Source organism: Calypte anna, chromosome 2, assembly GCF_003957555.1.
Source record: "Calypte anna isolate BGI_N300 chromosome 2, bCalAnn1_v1.p, whole genome shotgun sequence".
In the NCBI taxonomy this organism is placed as follows: Eukaryota; Metazoa; Chordata; class Aves; order Apodiformes; family Trochilidae; genus Calypte; species Calypte anna.
In genome coordinates, this window is record NC_044245.1 from 60,070,167 (window position 1) to 60,084,254 (window position 14,088).

The 14,088-nt window shown below is 39.2% G+C and overlaps 1 protein-coding gene across 3 annotated transcripts in view; it reads right to left on the bottom strand.

Moving 5' to 3' along the window:
- NFX1 (nuclear transcription factor, X-box binding 1) overlaps window positions 1-14,088 on the bottom strand; it is a 58,729-nt gene that overhangs the window by 38,238 nt on the left and 6,403 nt on the right. For all 3 annotated transcript variants that reach the window (XM_030444976.1, XM_030444978.1, XM_030444977.1), the window contains exons 2-6: window positions 10,531-11,580; window positions 9,231-9,392; window positions 4,339-4,416; window positions 1,797-1,902; window positions 125-196 (exon numbers count right to left, since the gene is read on the bottom strand). In XM_030444976.1, coding sequence (XP_030300836.1) covers window positions 125-196; window positions 1,797-1,902; window positions 4,339-4,416; window positions 9,231-9,392; window positions 10,531-11,580 — 1,468 coding nt within the window. The remainder of the gene's footprint in view (window positions 1-124; window positions 197-1,796; window positions 1,903-4,338; window positions 4,417-9,230; window positions 9,393-10,530; window positions 11,581-14,088) is intronic.

Here is a 14,088-nt window from a genome sequence, read left to right on the forward strand (position 1 = left end):
ATCACTTAATACCACATTAAAACTTTCAGAAATAATTGTAAAAGTGTGAAAACCTATAAAAAAGAAAAAAGTAATAAATTATCCTTATATGAATTTTTTTTTTGCATAATAAAAGCATTCTCACCTTGTTTGTCCACATTCGCATGTTTTTGTCACAAAGGCTGGGCATGAAGGGCAAGGTCCTGGGTGGCACAGGCTTAAAAATAAATCAAAAAAGCAAACAAAATTGTTCAGTTAACTCTAGCTTGACTATAGTCCCAGAGAAAGAACCCATCATAACTCAATCTGCAGCGCATTATCTTAACATACAAGCCACCTACACTCCTGTAGGGTATGAATGCATTAGTCACACAAGAAACAAATAGATTACTGCAGTTCCATCAGTCTCAAATGCCACTGACCTTGGAAGGAAAACTTCAGTAATCTTGCTGCTGTCAAATCAGAAGTAACCATGCTGCTAATACATTTCGTATTTTGCATTTTACCTGCAGACATGCATCAACTCACAGGTGACACTCAAAACAAACATCACATGTCCAAACCTTTAATACAATTTTTTTCTTCATTTATGTTTAATACATTAAAGACAAAAACCTCTCAATTAATTTCCTCTTTAGAGTTGGTAGATTTGTCTTTGAACTCAGCATTTCTAGTACCACCAGTAAGATTACTCAAGTGAGATTATTCAAGCAAGATTATTCAAGGATTCAAGGACCAATGAACAGAGGGGAAATGTGTTTAAACTGAAGGACAATAGGTTTAGACTAGATCTTAGGAAGAAGTTCTTCAGTACAAGGGTGGCAAGACTCTGAACCAGATTGCCCAGAGATGCTGTGGATTCCCCTTCCATGGAGGTGTTCAAGGCCAGGTTGGATGAGGCTTTCAGCAACCTAGTCTAGCGGGAAGTGTCCCTGCCCATGGCAGGGAGGTTGGAGTAGATGCTCTAAGGTACGTTCCAACCTATGCCATTCTATGATTTCACGAAATGGTTTGGAGCAAAGTTCTACTACAGATCAGAGTTTTAGTAAATCTTGGAAAAAGTGTGAGATGACCATCTGTTTGTTGGAATGACTGGTTTTTGGTTTTGTACCAAGAGTAGGAACCATTGTGAGCAAAAAGCTTGCCTTTAAATGGGGGTTTAAGCAGCCTTGCTAAGTGGGAGGTATCCCTGCCAATGGCAGTGCATTTGAAACTACATAGTATTTGCCTGTCTTCACTGAATTATACTAATAAAACAATCCCAGTTATATATACTATTTAAGATCTCCATGAGGGATTCTGGTGGCCTCAACAAATAGATACATATAATGCCCTTTTGTCCTCAACAGTTTACAAGCCAAAGAAAAAGGATAGAAGTGAGCAGTCCTTCAGTTTAACTAAGTTACACTGCTCTCAGATTTTAAGACAAACACTATTAGACAGAATGCAGCACCTAAAAGTTCTGGTGGAACACTGGATATACGTTTAAAATTACTTCTACTATTGTTTCCTCACTTCAGTGAAAGTTCTTGAAACCACATCAGACAACTGGTTTAGTTTGTCAAAAAAGACAGAAATGTTGCTACAACTATTGTTGCTGACCTCCAGTTCATTCTCTCATATGAACTCACTTTAGACATACAAACACAAATAGTCTTCATTTCTTCAAGGCTTCAGCTTAACTCTAAACCAAATATACCTCTAAGCATAGCCTACAGTCAGAAAATATCCAAACACAGTCTTCAGAAAATGTCTCTAGATCACTTTAATATTAATAAATTGCATCCACTTACATTATTTATATAGTATCTACTTACATATTACAAAGATGTGGACAGTCCAAACACTGTCTCTTCTTTCCACAAAGTTCCCCACAGCTATGTGGGATTTCATTTCTGTTCCATTCAGGATTCTGTACTTTACCTAAACCATGTTGAAGACAAAAACATATTTATTGCCTTGAATTTGAGAAAAATATCACTCTAGAAAGAAAAGGCTTCATTTTCAATACTGGCAGTAGTCCTCTTTAATAAGCAAACTGACAAAAGATACTTTATGTTTTATTCAACTTTTGGTGCTGATACTACTGAAATTGATAAAATAATGAAAATTGAAAGCCCCATGTAGCTGGTCATGCTGCATAGTAGATAAGAAAATTAAAAGATAAAAAATTCTTGCTGCCTCAGTGCAGAACAAAAAAACAAAACTAAAAAACAATTTACAGAAAACAAGACCCAGCTGGTAAGGTGATGGAGAACAAGAGAACAAACTGACTTGGCAAATTATTAAAGTCAATTCTCTAAAAAGAAGCAGACTCTACATTAAAATCAAATGTCAATATTGTGATTAATGCAGCAGGAAGTCCAAAACAAGAAGAGAGAAAACCAGGACATTAGCTTCAAGTATTCTGTATCACAGGTAAGCACTGAAACTGTATTTAATTAATCTGACATACTGTTAGCAGATCTCATTGCTCTAACTGCATGAGATGATCATCAGGGTTAAAGTTAATTGCCACAGTTAGCATATGTAAATGTCATCTGGTTCTCTGCAAGAAGCAAATTAAATTAAAATAGAAGCAATTAAGCCAATGTTACCAACTTGAGTTGCAACAATTACGAACACCAAGAAAATAATTTTTTTGTGACAAAATTATATAATTTGAAGTCTCTGAGTACACCCTTGAATATTCTACAAATAGGAAGTTAGGAAAATACAAATAAACACCACAGATAGCATTTATTCAACTAAGTTTTAAGTAAAGAGTGGAATACCTAGGAAAATCCTGAAAATCAGACAATTCATATGAAGCATAAGCTAGTTATTTCATGGAATGGTGAAAACCACCTTACTTGAACACACACAACACACAGTAGACTTTGCATTCCATAGAAAATAGCTTTTGGTTATGTCCAAGTGCCATGGCATTATTGTAAAATTATCTATGGAAGACCCAAGTGTTATGTTCCAATATGACAATAATAATAATAATGATAATAATACTAACCCTGTGGACAACATAAGATTCCTACTGTAGATCTACAACTATTTGAAAGGAAGTTGTAGCGAGGTGGGGGTTGGTCTCATCACGCAAGTAAGAAGCAGCAGGACAAGAAGAAATGGCCTCAGGTTGCACCAGGGGAGGTTTAGATTGGATATTAGGAAAAATTTCTTCACTGAAAGGGTAACTAAGCACTGGAACAGGCTGCCCAGGGAGGTGGATGAATCACCACCCCTAGAGGTGTATAAAAAGTGTGGTACTCGGGAACACAGTTTAAGCACTGGACTTGGTAGTTAATGGTTGGTAGTTAGCTTATGGCTGGACTTGATCTTGAAGGTCTTCTCAAACTGTAACAGATCTGTGATACTGTGACCTCCCAAAACTATGTAACAGTTAAGTCTAGACAGTATTTCTTTCCTACTGAGCACATCTGTCTTCCTATTTAAGACAGATTACATCATCTTAAAAGTGTAATTTTCATTTGGAACCAAAACATTCATTCTAACTTAATTATCTCTATACTCATAATATTTCACACATTGTCATATAAAAACTCTGCCCTTTCTGCATTGTTCTTAATTGTCTCACTGACATTTAGATTAAGATAACTTTAGATAAAATTGTTATCTACTACACCGTAAGACTAGGTTTTTTCAGGGCAAGTTCACTGACTGCCTCAATTCCAGAATATTCTGTTTTGTAGAAAGTGTGGTGAAACTTTCCAGGCACTCTGACTTACAGAAGTGAACACTAGGTAACACTACGTAAGTTGATTATGCTGTGTAATCAACACAAATTTCAAAAGCATAAACCACAAACAGAATTTATTTGCACGTATGCAATTAAGTAATATGATTCCTTTCTCCCTTTTTGTCACAGCTTAGTGGATGTTGTACTAGTTTCATTTACCTCTTTTATTAAACATGTATCCACGCAAAGGTCTGAAGAATTCTAATATTATTTCCTATTTAACATGTATATGTCCCCAACCAAAATAAATGACAAAACTGCTAAATCAGTTTATAGGTTTAGATAGTTGGGTATTAGAATTGTGTATTATTTTGGTGTATCTTGACACAGACAGACATACATATGCAGCTTATTTCAGTCCTACAGAAGCAAAGCTTGCAGGATAGCAGTCCAGTTCTACCACTGTTGTTTAAAAATCACTACTTTTACATAGTGATATTAAAATATGTATTGCTTACGATTTAGTATTTAGGGTTTTTTATGCTTTAAAAAATGTGTGGTTCTTCATGCAGCAATACAGGAATTCAAATTAAAAAAAAACAAAAACCAAACAACAAAATCTAAATGAGAAAATTGTTTTTCTTTGCAAAAGCAAGCCAGAAACTCACCACAGAAACAAGTGTAAGATTTAGGAATTTGCGTAGAAGCATTCTGACAAGCTGGACATCTCCAACCACTATTGCCATCTGTTGAAAAAAAGTAAAGACAAAAATTACTTAAAGTAAACAAAGGAGATAATTTGTAACCCTTGAGTAATGTTCCCAATTTTTTTCTTACTACAGGTGCAACCAAACTAAATTTTTCCATTTACTCAGGAGTGGTAAGAAAGCAGTTTAATAAAAACACATTTTATACCATACCAAGATAAACATAGCAGTGGTACTTCATTTGACCAGGCTGGAACTTCATATAGAGGCAAGAACAAATTTTAAAATTACACTTTTTCTATTATCCTGTACCCTGTTACAAGATGTTCTACTAGAATATGGAAAGTTTTCACCATTTTTAAAGGTGAAAAAGGTCAGAAAAAAAAAAGGTAAAAAGGTAAAGCGTTGCAAATTGGTGAGAAAAATATAATTACCTACAGCCTTAATCACCATCTGTACTTTCCTTTTCCTTATCTTCTCATGTTAAGAGTTTAAATGTAGAAGACCAACTTAGTACTGCTTTATGTTCAAAATAAATTATCACAACATAAACCTGAAAAATCTACTTTAATTAACAGGAACAGGAAGGGCTTCTTCAAATACAGAGCAGATAAAACTAACACCAGAGGCAATGTAAGCCCAGTGCTGAATGAGGTTGGTGCCCTGGTGACAGAGGACACAAAGAAGGCAGAATTGCTGAACACTTTCTTTGCCTCTGTGCATACTGAGACTGGAGACTATCCCCAGGAGCCCCAGATCCCTAAGGCTGCTGAGGAAGTCAGGGTAAAGGATGAGTTTGCCTTGGTTGATGAGGGCTGGGTTAAGGATCAGTTTATGGGGCTGGATATCCAAAAATCTATGGGTCCTGATGGGATGCACCCACAGGTGCTGAGGGAACTGTTAGATGTCATTGTTAGGCCACTCTCCATCATCTTTGGAAAGACCTTGGGAACAGGAGAGGTGCCTGAGGACTGGAGGAAAGCAAATGTTACTCCAGTCTTCAAGAAAGACAAGAAAGAGGACCTGGGGTAACTACAGACCTGTCAGCTTCACCTCCATCCCTGGAAAGGTGATGGAACACCTCATTCTTGGTGCTGTCTCCAGGCATATCAAGGACAAGAGGCTTATCAGGAGCAGTCAGCATGGCTTTACTAAGGGGAAGTCATGTCTGACCAACCTGACAGCCTTCTGTGAGGATGTAACCAGGTGGATGGGTGATGGCAGAGCAGTAGGCAGAGCTTATCTTGATTTCAGGAAGACATTTGACACCATCTCCTACAGAATCCTTGGAGCTAAACTGAAGAAGTGTGGCCTGGATGATTGGGTAGTGAGGTGGATCAGGAGCTGGTTGAAGGACAGAAGCCACAGAGTTGGAGTCAATGGGATGGAGTCTGGTGGGAAGTCTGTTTCTAGTGTAGTACTTCAAGGGTCAGTACTGGGACCAGTACTATTCAATATATTTATTGATGATTTGGATGAGGGAACAGAGTGCACTATCAGCAAGTTTGCTGATGACACAAAACTGGGTGGAGTGGCTGACACCCCAGAAGGCTGTGCTGCCATTCAGAGGGACCCAGACAGACTGGAGAGTTGGGCAGGGAGAAATTTAATGAATTACAACAAGGGCAAGTGTAAGTCTTGCATCTGGGAAAGAACAACCCAGCATAGGTTGGGGACTGAGCTGTGGGAGAGCAGCACAGGGGAAAGGGACCTGGGGGTGCTCAGATTAACTTTTAAGGAAAGATATTTGTCCACATTCTTGAAAAAAATGCCTTGGAGGCACAAGTATTTCATTTTACAGACTTGGTAACAAACAGAGAACCTAACTCTGACCCTAAGGACATGATGAATGCCATTAATTCCCTCATGTATGACTTACTAAATGTATGCAAAGCCATTACAAGGAAATGTGAGCTGTGTTCAGAAAATAAACCTAAAATCCAGCCAAGACCACACCTGGAGATGCAAGAAGAGGAAATACACCAGATTACTGGCAAACCAATTTTTCTTAGCTCCCAGACAAAATGGGTACAGGTACTTGCTAGTATTAGTAGATACCTCTTCAGGCTGGCCTGTGGCCTTTCCATGCTCTATCAATCAGGCAAAAGAAGTAAAATTCTTTTGAAGGAAGTCATTCCTAGATTTGGAGTACCTAGAGGAATGTCATCAGACAGGGGACCCCATTTTATTGAAAGAGGTGATAGTGATATAAGACTTAAATGCTTTGGGAAAAATGTGAGATCTGCATACTACTTGGAGACCTCAGTCTAGTGAGAAGGTGGAACAAATGAATCAGACATTAATGAGACACATTAGTAACGAAGTGGCTGGATGATTTGCCTTTGGTCTTGCTGAGGATGATGTCAGATATTAATTGAAATCAGGAAAAATTAAGTAAAAAAAGATCACATTTGGGGAAAAATCCCATAAGAAAGAACAAAAGAGGCACACAGAATAAAAATAGGGCTCACATAAGAGGGAAACAATAAGAATTAGACAAAAAGTACAGTTAGACAAGAACATCCCTGTAAGTCAACTGCCCAACCTTGCTACAGGCCTGTAAGACAGACTAAAGGGATGGGAAGGAGCACTCCCCACCACTTATCTTGGTTATAGCCTTGACCACTGGGTACAAAAGCATTAAATGATTACTTGTAATTATTTACGAGAAATTTTCCATACACATTCACATTGCAAGCATCTCTATTTGTAGCATTTTTAGTCAAAAAAAATATTTGTCTGTGGTACCATGCCCAGAACCCTTCCCCTTCCGATAGCATAGCTGTTGTCATAAAGGCACAGAGATGGATCTCCAGTTTCCAGAATCCTAAAGGATTAAGAGGTTTAAAAGACACTTGAGTAGGAAGAGCTCTTCACATGCAGGCCTAGATGACTCACAGATGATTACATAAGAAAGGATCCAAACATATCTGCTGGATTAAAGCATGAATGCTAAAAGGCTCTATTTCCAAAGGCAGCAGTACAGCAGGAATTTTCAACATATTTACAACACCAAATACATTAAAAAAACTTCGAACACATTATCTCAGTCATTTCAAATGTACTAGAATATACTAGAATCAACACTGGCAGTTTCATGTTACCCTTACTGAAATTTCTAATGCACTTCTCCAATGAGATAATCTGAATCAGAATAAATTACTGCTTTGACTCCTAAACTAGACATAACCAAAAGTTTTTGTCTCAGTAACAAAAAAGTGACATCCGTGTAATATTCAAGGCCCTCAGAATGGCTTCAGCCTTTGAAAAGCATGGGTTATGGAAAAAAAAAAAAGAAAAAAAAGGAGAAAAAATGCAAGCAGGTTCATATTCTGGCCACTGAAACTCAGTAGTCATTTTGGAGGACAGTACTGGCCAGCTCATCTGAAAGTGGACAGGAGGGGCAGCAGAGGAAGCAAAATAGAAAAAGAGGCAGTTATTACAACTGAAATATCTCCAGTCCTTCCAGTCAAATGAAAATACCAGCAAAACTACCTTCCCTGCAAAGAAAGGAGCAAATAGCTTAAATTTTTGTTCTATCAGTGTAGGGGCACAAGTCATTGAAGCATCAGTTTATAAAAGAATTAGAAGGAAGATGGCAAGAGACAATGATTTCCCTTTTATAAATATAACAAAGTAATAGATCACGCAGTGCAGATATTTTTGTCATACTTACCTTAGCTTTTCAATAAATAAAAGTTATATTCCTCCAAGACGTAATTTGAGATGTTAGTAAAAATGACAGCTAAAGAGAAAGTTATGTTCTTCCTTACAAGAAATCTTTCCACATGCTGGTAACATGATAACTAGCAGAGCTTCTCTTCTCCCTCCTTCTGACAAGGACATCTCTAACATTCAAACAAAACCCATTCTCTAGTTCCAAGTGCTACTGGCAGCTTACACTGTAGAAATACTGAACTTCAGATGTCAACCACAAGTCTAATGTAAGCAGAGCAAGAATAGAGCAATGCCCTATGGATCCCCCACAGATAATCAGGAGATTCTTTCACCTGGCTTGGCCAAAAAATCATTTTTGTTTGACTGTCAAAACAATAGAAGGCCAAGTTGTCTCTGAGGGAAGACATCTCCAATAAAACATTTATATGAAGGAGTGCCCTAGAAAAGAGACTAGGATGGTCCTTTGTTTCTTCCCACCAAAACATGTAGAGTCCCAAGCATGTTCTACCTCATTACCATGGTAACCCCAGACAGCCTACTTGTCTCCCTGCACCCATCTTTGAATGGATGCCGACCTGACAGCTGACTGAGGATCTTGAAATTCAGACAACAGCACCTGAATTACATCAGCAAGTTCACTGATCAGCAGAAGAGGACACTGCATATGCACGGTGTTAATCAGCACAACTTTTATTATCCGTACCTGTGGCACATCCCTGTGAGCAGGGTTCTATCGTGCAGGGTCACCATTTGATTAGCACTGGCTGGCTGGGGCTTCCCCCATGGAAACACTCCCTGTGCTTTCATCAAAGCCAAAGCTTTCATCTGCTGAGTGTTGTGCTTTGCCCCAGAGGAATCAACACCTGCTCCCCCCTTCTAACTGACTCCCATTACTGTTGATCCAGAAGACAGAATTACTGTCTGTCTGACTACTCAGAAAGCGCAGACAAAAGAAGATGAGACATTTCTTGGTATGTAAAGAGAGTCAGAGAACTTTCCAACTTGATGAACTGATTTCATGGAATTATCTTAAGTGTCCAAACTTGGAAATTAGTTTTAGCCCGAATAACAGAATCGTAACAGTTAGAATTATACAAAGCATCCAAAGAATCCAGAAAAAAATCCATACTTTGCTATTTTTTATATTGAGAAAGTGCATGCAAGTGAATACCAACCTTCAGCTTGTGAAGCTGGTGATCGTGCCCACTTCTTGATGCAATTCAGATGGAACACATGGTAACAATTCTGACAGCTCCACACTGGGGCAACTATTCGGACCACCTCACAGCACACCATGCACTCATACTTTTCTGTGGTCAATTGTTCAATCAGTGACCCTGCAAATAAAATATATTACTTGTGCATGAAGCATCAGCTAGCTAAGAAATAAAATTCAAATGAAATTCCAAGCTTTCGACATTTAAATTACAATAGAACTTACTTTTCCTGTGGCTGTAAGCAAGGTATTTGTTTATTCCTGGAAGATTACAGTTTGATATTTGGTATGCATTTCTCTAATTTCAGAGCAGGAAGAAGGAGTAGGAGATTCCCATAAAAGTGGCAAAAAATAATTCCTGTTTATGAATACCAATCATTCGGATCTTACAAATTAGCTAATCATTTAAACTTGGCAGAAGTTTGAGATTTTACTCATCTCTTTATATCAAAATTGTAACTTCACATAAAGTTTAAACCAAAAAGCTTAGAGATTTTGACTACAGAGGTTTCAGCCCAAAGTAAATTGAACTCCCATCCTCAAGTATTGCTGGAAGACCATACAACAAATATTAACAATGAAGCATCTGGATTACAGAAATAAGCCCCTCATAAACTGACTGCTTTAGGAATGGAATTAGTGGGAAACAATCATCGAAGTACAGGGCCTTTTTAGCCATATGAAAGCATATGAAAAGTACTTTGGAAAATAAATCAAGAACTACACAACAAAAGACAAACCAGCCTGAAAACAGTTAGATGTGCAGACATAAAGTCCCCACTTAACTTCAGTTTTGCCAAATTAACTCTCTCAAATAATCCAGTTAGGAGCAGAATGAAGTTTATCTGGCATTTTCCTAATCCTACATAAACTATGAGAAAACTCTTTCTGCAAAAATCAGTTTTAGGACTGTCGTGACTCATCTTCCCCCCAGGTCCCATTGTTTAGAATGCTCAGAATTTTACTCTCCTTTTGCAGATCACATGTTTTAACATGGTGCCTGACCAGGACATCATTTGCAGTTTGGTAGTAAAAAAAGCCAAAACAACTTAAACCAAAAATCTTTTTCTTCCTAGCAAACTTACAGAATACCTCCCCCACTCAGAAATCACATATTTACATTTAACTCTACTCTCTGAAAATGATACTGATCTAATGTGAAGTAATAAGCCTCTTCAGCTAGTCAAATGTGAAGGCAGTTTGAATTATTCAAGATTGTATCTTTTATGCAGGAGTACAGGGTAGTCTAGAAAGCTTACCTGTATGAGTTTCTTTGTTTTTTGGTACATCACTTTGCTTTTTCCAGTACTGGGTCCAGCTGAAATGAAGTGCAGGTGCCTGATCTCCCTTTAGCAGGAACTTTCTTCCATTACATCTGACAGAATCAGACAACTGATGTCTGGTGTCACTGGTCAAGTTTTCATCATTTTTGTGAACGGAGAGTTCTTTCTTCCTCTCATTTTTATTTTTTGGAGTACATGCAAGAGAATACTTCTTACCTAATTTTGCATTTTTATTACGGTGAGATTCATGTCTTTTCTGACACTCCTTTTCCACCAGGGGCTTATTCCACACAGGCTTACGAGGATATCTTTTGTTTACATAATTACATCCTTTCTGGTCATCCCCACTACCAACAGGTGCAATACAGAATGCCTTTCCAACAGATGATTCTGAAGAGTCAGACTGAATCAAATCGAAAGATGGAACGTTTTCAAACAGGTCTGCTTTCTGTTTAGAGCTCACTCTCTTTTCATGTTCATGTACTTGCTTTGACTTCTCCCTGAAACTTCTTTCAGATGCATGCATCGTATGTGTTTTCTTTGGCTTTGCTCCTCTGCTATCTGCATTAGGTACCTCCCTATCACTCTCTGAGGAGAGAAAGTCATTGTATACTCTAGGAATTGCTCTTCTCCCAGGTACTATTGCAGCATCTGAATTTCCTGGGCCTGAAGCAGCATCAGCAGGACTTTGCCTTATCTTACTTCTAGTACATGTGCTATCATTTCTTGATCTATGCCACCTCTGGCTTTGCAAGTTGCGATTCTTCAGACTTTTATTGGTACCAAAATATTCGTTAAAGTCTTCAGAATTCCCATGCAGACTTTCTGGATTACAAATGCCACGACGCTTTGTGGAAAAGCTTTCATATTCTGTACCTCTTTCAGAACACAGACCAGGAAATGGTAAATTACTTTTATTATGCTTACTGTTAGAGTCTTTCCTATCTTTATTTACCCAGTTTGTATCTGTAGGTTGTCTTTCTCCTGGAATGGAATCAGCAGCATCAGGATTAAAATTCAATGCACCTAGAAAGTGGGGAAAAAAAAATCATATCAAAAAGTAAACATTTATTTTCAGAAAAACTACCATACATGCAAAGGCCCAGAAGCTCAGTCAGTCCTCCACTTGACAGAAGAACTGCAAACAAGTTTCTAGAAACTAGTTGAATCATACAGTGCCTTGTGGAATCACAGAATCGTCACACTTGGAAAAGACTTTCAAGATCGCCGCATCGAATCATCACCATCACCATCCTCCTCCCCCCCCAGTGAAACAAATTTAAAAAATATATCTGTATCACCATGCCCACTAGAGCACGTTCTGAAGTGCCTCATCTACATGGTTTTTAAATACTTCCAGGGATGCTGACTCTACCACCTCCCTGGGCAGCCTGTTCCAGCACCTAACTGCTCTCTCAGTGAAGAAATTCTTCCTATTATCTAGTCTAAACCTCCCCTGGTGCAACTTCAGGCCACTTCCTCTAGTCCTACTGTTACTTACTTGAGAGAAGAGGCCAACAGCCACCTCACTACAACCTCCAGTCAGACAGTTGTACAGAGTCATAAGGTCTCCTCTCTGCCTCCTCCAAACCAGACTCCCAATTCCTTCAGCCTGTTACCACAGGACTTACTCTCCAGTCCCTTCACCAGCTTGGTTGCCCTTCTCTAAATTTGCTCCAGCAACCCAATGACTTTTGTGTAGTGTCAGGCCCAGAACTGAACACTATCTGAGGCACAGCACCACCAGTGTTGAGTACAGGGGTATGATCACTTCCCTTCTCCTGCTGGACACCTCCTTCCTGATACAAGCCAGGATGCTCTTGGCCTTCTTGGCCACCTGAGCACACTGCTGGCTCATATTCAGCCAAGTGCTGACTAACACCCCTAGGTCTTTTTCTGCCTGGCAGCTTCCCAGCCACTCTTCCCCAAGGCTGTAGCATTGCATGGGACCCTGCACTTGGCCTTGTTAAACTTATTATCAGCCTCAGAGTCTTCCAGCTCTCAAGCAGACCAATACTCCCACCCAAATTGGCATCTGCAAGCTTGCTGAGGAAGCACTCAGTCCAATCATCTAAATCACTAATAAAGACAGTAAACAGGACTGGCCCCAAAGCTGAGCCCTGGGGACACCACTGGTGACCAGCTGTCAACTGGATTTAACTCTGTTAACTACAACTCTCTGGGCCCAGACATCCAGCCCATTTTTAACCCAACAAAGAGTATACCTGTCTGATGTCATGAGACATCAGCTTCTCTAAGAGAATGCTGTGAGAGATGATGTCAAAAGCTTTACTAAAGTCCAGGCAGACAATGTCCACAGCTTTTCCCTTGTCTACAAGATGGGTCACCTGGTCATAGAACAAGTTAAGGTTGGTCAAGCAGGACCTGCATTTCATAAACCTATACTGGGTGGGCCTGATCCCCTGGCTGTCCTTCACATGCCACATAAGCATGCTTAAGAGGAACCTCTCCATAATTTTTCTGAGCACTGAAGTCAGGCTGACAGGCTTGTAGTCCCCCAGTTCCTCCTTCTGGCCCTTCTCATAGATGGGTATCACGCTGGCAAGCCTCCAGCCATTTGGGCCCTTCCCTGTTAACCAAGACTGCTGGTAAATGATGGAGAGAGGCTTGGCAAGCTCCTCTGCCAGCTTCCACAATACTCATGGGTAGAACCCATCCAGCCCCAAAGACTTGAGATTGTCCAGGTGCCATAGCAGGTTGTTAACTGCTTCCTCCTGGACTATGGGGGGATTGTGCTGCTCCCTGTCCTTATCTTCCAGCTCAGGGGGGTGGAAATTAACTTCCCTTGTCATCTTTAGAGAAAGACCACGACGATCCAGTTACGAAAAGAATATAAAAAGGTGATGAAAATACTTGAAGCAGCACTGTACGTATACAAGACAGGCACATGATAATCAGTGTTTAACATGATGAAGTTTTCCTAGCATGGTAACATGCACAGAAGAACCTGAAGAAAAAGGGGACATCTAACATTTAAACATCCTAGATGCTTAAATGCATCTCAGATTTTAGTATTAGAGAACTTCAAATACAAATTTAATCCATCAACTGAAAAGTAGCAATAGTAAATACTTGCATGAGCTCTGATTACATTGTTCCATATATAGACATATTAAATGCTACAGGGACCACGCAGGGCAGCTTTGCAAAATTATTCTTCTTATTAACATGAATCATACTTCTATGTGAGACATCTTCTGTCATTTCTATGTCTTTAGATGAAAGAAAGATGTGCATATAAAAATCCTCTGCTGTTCAATTTTGTATGATATCAGCAGGCCATACCTGCAATGGGAATTTTCAAAGGAGTACCAGAGACAGCGTAATGGGTTGTGGCAGATTGGTCACAGTTTACACAGGAATGTAAAAAAAAAGAAGAGGCTTCTAAAATTTATCGGAGGTAGTGTCCATTTTACAGGCTGGGCAGGTTACCTCTAACAGTAGGGTAGGTGCAGCTTATAGAAAAAAACTCGTCCTTGTTAAATGTCATATGATTGGCAATTGCCCAGCACT